Source organism: Toxorhynchites rutilus, chromosome 3, assembly GCF_029784135.1.
Source record: "Toxorhynchites rutilus septentrionalis strain SRP chromosome 3, ASM2978413v1, whole genome shotgun sequence".
Classification (NCBI taxonomy): domain Eukaryota; kingdom Metazoa; phylum Arthropoda; class Insecta; order Diptera; family Culicidae; genus Toxorhynchites; species Toxorhynchites rutilus.
Window position 1 is genome coordinate 79,867,580 of NC_073746.1, and position 3,926 is coordinate 79,871,505.

At 41.7% G+C, this 3,926-nt stretch overlaps 1 protein-coding gene across 1 annotated transcript; it reads right to left on the reverse strand.

Moving 5' to 3' along the window:
• Positions 1-1,276: 1,276 nt before the first annotated feature.
• LOC129777202 (geranylgeranyl transferase type-2 subunit alpha) lies at positions 1,277-3,448 on the reverse strand. The gene is made up of 4 exons (XM_055783332.1): positions 3,332-3,448; positions 3,025-3,263; positions 2,780-2,958; positions 1,277-2,722 (listed from the first exon to the last, which is right to left on the reverse strand). The coding sequence occupies exons 1-4, from the start codon at positions 3,332-3,334 to the stop codon at positions 1,680-1,682; spliced, it is 1,464 nt and encodes a 487-aa protein (XP_055639307.1). The 5' UTR covers positions 3,335-3,448; the 3' UTR covers positions 1,277-1,679.
• Positions 3,449-3,926: the final 478 nt, after the last annotated feature.

Below are 3,926 nucleotides of genomic sequence, written 5' to 3' on the forward strand. Positions count from 1 at the left end.
TTATTTTCCGGATCTTTCTCGATGCTGAATGGCATCCAAACGGAAAGAATTCCGTGCGTGTATGTGTGTGTAGCGGCTGCTTCGAGATCTTCCCGGGGAACCGTTTGTGGCATCACTCTCCTACTGATGGATTCCCTTCTGGCCTAAGGTGCACAAACAGGCTCTTGGTGACACCGTTCATCCGCGCTTTCATGATAAATGAAGAGCTTCACCACAACAGCGACAACATGCTCCAATCGCTGTTCAATTAGAACTGAGTGGATTTCCGAGCGGCGCTCGCTTATATACCGATTGGTGTTTTCAATAGCCTGTTTTTAAAGCAAATTTAAGACTATTGAAACAAGTTTTTGGATCAAAAAGTAACAAGTATATAACGCGTAGACATTTTATCTTTCGAATGAAGTGTTTATCATATCATTTCGTTCAGTTGTTTAGGAGCTATTAACGCTCAAAATCTCGGTCTCCGGCGTAACGCTTTCGTTTTCGAAACTTTGATTTTACACCCCGGTATAGAAATGAAAGACGTAGTCCTACGTCAAAATGTTCCCTAACACAGACTTCAAAACCAAGCAGCGATGAAGCAGCGATGAAGAAATCGGCATTGCAAACACATGAAAGTAGAGGGAGCTTTTGTACCCGCCGAAATGTGTTCCCTAACAGAGATTTCTAAACCAAGGTGCCTGGAGGAAATCGGCATTTCAAATTCATGCAAGTCGGAGGTATTTTTATTCCGACTGAAAGGTGTTTTCTCTAACACAGACTTCAAATCCATGGAGCGTGGGGAAATCGGCATTCTAAATACATGTAAGTCGGGGGCATTTTTGTTCCGGTTGAAATGTGTTTGCCTAACACAGACTTCAAAACCGAGGTGTCCGAGGAAATCGGCTTTGCGAATAAATTCAAACTGCAAGTACTTTTGTACTTGCTTGCCTTTGTGCAGACAAGAATAAGTTTCCCTAACACGATCTTCTAAACTTAGGAACCTGGGAAAGTCGTGCAGACACTAGAAGCGAATGAACTTTCCAGTTTCAAGCAAATTCGCGGTTCGAGAAGTACGTACACTTGAGAGATGTAAACTTCAGAGAGAAATGTAAAATAAAACAATCGTTTGATAATTTTTTTTTGTCTTTATTAGAAAGATTTTCAGCCTTAGGCTGGTTCATCAAACGTTTGATAATTCTTCCGTTAATTTTTTTTGTCCTAGGCATCATACCGAACGTAAAAGGTCTGTCATTAAATTTACTCGTAACGAAGAACAATCTATCACAATGCATGAATTGACTTTACATGGCATTTGTTCAATCTTTTTACTCACAAAGTAAATATATTGAATTTCATTGAATTCGGAAACTGTTTCATTCAATGAAGAATTTAATCAATACAAACGAATGATTGCTAAGCTAAGGTAGTCCCACGTCAACCTTGCGGTTATATCATAGATATAACCCACCCATTTTTTGGCCCTATCTTCTAGCAGGTAAATAAAACGCAGTGCATCTTCTGTCCAGCTACGCACTGTGGCGTAGTGTATTTATTATCTTTCGATCCTAAATAAAAACTATGTGTAAGAAAAACTGGAAATGTTAATGTGATTCTTTGGAGTAATGATAGTTCCAATCAAACACAATGATATCGTCGCGCAATCAACCATTCAGCATTCAGCAGGAAGGGCAGCAGTCTTACAACGAAAGCCGCTGGCAAAATACAAAATGCTTGTGCATAAATTCTTTCCCTAACTTATTACCGCTAAGGTCGATTTCTCCAGCAACTGCCAGATATTGTTCGTATGTCACACGGTTCAGCTTTAAGTTGGACAAATCCAATTTCTTTTGTGGTTTCCCTTCGTCGATCCAGCGCTTCAGTCGGATTTCGATGCTCCATTTGGCAGTTAGATCCCGATAGTATCCGACCCGCAATGGATCCACTTCTTGCAATTTCTCTAAATATCCGAGAATCCTGTCGTGATATCCCTCCGCATCCAGAGCCTTCATCAGAAGCGCAGCAGTAAGAAGTGTCCACTTACTGTCCGGCTCGTATTCCAACAGCTGCTGGCACGATTCCAACTGAGCTTTGAGGACATCCACAATGGACTGACCGAATTCGTGTTCGAACTTTGGTTTGTTTATCCCGAACAGAGAAGCGTTACACAATTTTTTACATTTGAGACTGTGCGTCATGTTGTACTCATCAGTGAAGGAGAGTACATATTCCTCATGATCAGGAAGGTTTATATGGACATCTCGCAGAATCCATGTAACACAATAACTGTCACTTGCCGAGGCGGGAACCCAATTCGAAGCGTGATTCATTTCATTGGTGAAATTGAACGACAGATTCACATTCTTGTGTCTCAAATTGACTGGCCGCGTGAACGTGACCACTGCTAATTTTCGTGCAACCTCTATCCGAAATGCGGCGATATCCAACTCAGGTTGGGAATAGCCAAGAAGCCAGCGTTGGTAAAACCACGCGCTGCTATCATTCGGATCGGTAAATGCAGCCGTCAGGACCAATTCTAATTCCTCACGCAACTTCTCCTCACTAATGGGTCGAGATGGGTCATCCTTGTTCGGGTGAAGAACCGGCAGTAATTTGCTCCGATAGTGCCACGATGAATAATTTGAGAAATTATTTCTGATCTTTTCAGTGCAGAATTCTAGCTCTTTTTCGGCAGGAATCTTCGCCTTTTCCGTCACGTAACGGCGATAATCCCAGCAGTGAACTAAAATCATTGAAAAAAAGGTCTAATAAATGCGAAACACTCAACCAATTAACTCACAGTTTCTCTCGTCCAGCTTGAGATACTTTGTGCACAAATCGACTTCTTTCTGCCAATTTGGAGAAGGTGCGTTCTCCAGAACCCAGCAGCGATGGTGCCAGGCGCAGTAGGATTTGGGATTCACTTGCAAACACATCTCGGTGAAACCCAAGTCATTATCGAACAACTTTTGATTTTCTCTAAAAATTTTACATTTGGAAAAACATCAGAATTTACTGTCATACGAAAATACTAAAAACACCTACTTATCCTCGTCAAAAAGTTTCAGAATGCAGAGTCGTCGCAGGTTCCACAGCGTGGCAATGTCCGGATTGGACCCAAGAATTTTCCCCGTCAGCACCATCATCTCATCGTCTAGTTCGCCGGCTGCCTTTTTGGCCAGAACGCGACTCATTCCGGAACGGAACGCTTTAGCTTTCTGGTCCTGTTCTTTTCGTTTGCGAATGGCCTCTTCGGCGCTGGTACGCACTTTTAATCGACCGTGCTGGAAAGGGATTTTGAAATGTACTAATATACTTCCGATATATGTTACGATACTGCTACAATAACTACCATTTCTGAAGGTATTCTCACTGACGAAATTCGACTGAAATGAATTGATCAGATCTTCAGTTTTCAGTTTAGTCATCAAAGGAAAACAACAAAAATTTGACAGTTCTATCAAGGGGTGTCCTCGTTTGTTTATGTATGACACATGCTATAAAATAAACGCTTTACCATAATCATGGATACTGCACTCGACGCAGGGGGATGCTAAGTCGCCATCTTTTTGTCACCAGCATAGAAAATCATGAGCAAAGAAGTCATAACCTAAAATTAAAAAAAAAATAAGTGCTTCATGCGATCCTGCAGCAGTGATTTTAGTTGCAAATCGCCAAATAAATCATCCGGATGGGTATAGAAACTGTGAGCTTCATTTCCCGAAAGAAACTATACAACGGACTTGTCCACAGGCCATTGCAAATGCTGAACATTATTGCATCACTATTGACTCCAAACAATCAAAAATAAACTTTACAGTTGCAGTTTTGGGCGTGAGACCTGAACGCGAGCCTAGCTTTATGCTGCCTACGCTCAATTTGTGTAGAAGAATATCCTAAGGCGTGGCCGTTTCGTCACTAAGTTGGTTAGGGGAGCGGTATTTGAA

Coding starts and splice junctions, on each gene's coding strand:
- LOC129777202 (XM_055783332.1), bottom strand. Junction 2,959..3,024: donor AAACTTTTTGACGAGGATAA/GTAGGTGTTTTT, acceptor TAAAATTTTTAG/AGAAAATCAAAAGTTGTTCG. Junction 2,723..2,779: donor CAAGCTGGACGAGAGAAACT/GTGAGTTAATTG, acceptor CAATGATTTTAG/TTCACTGCTGGGATTATCGC.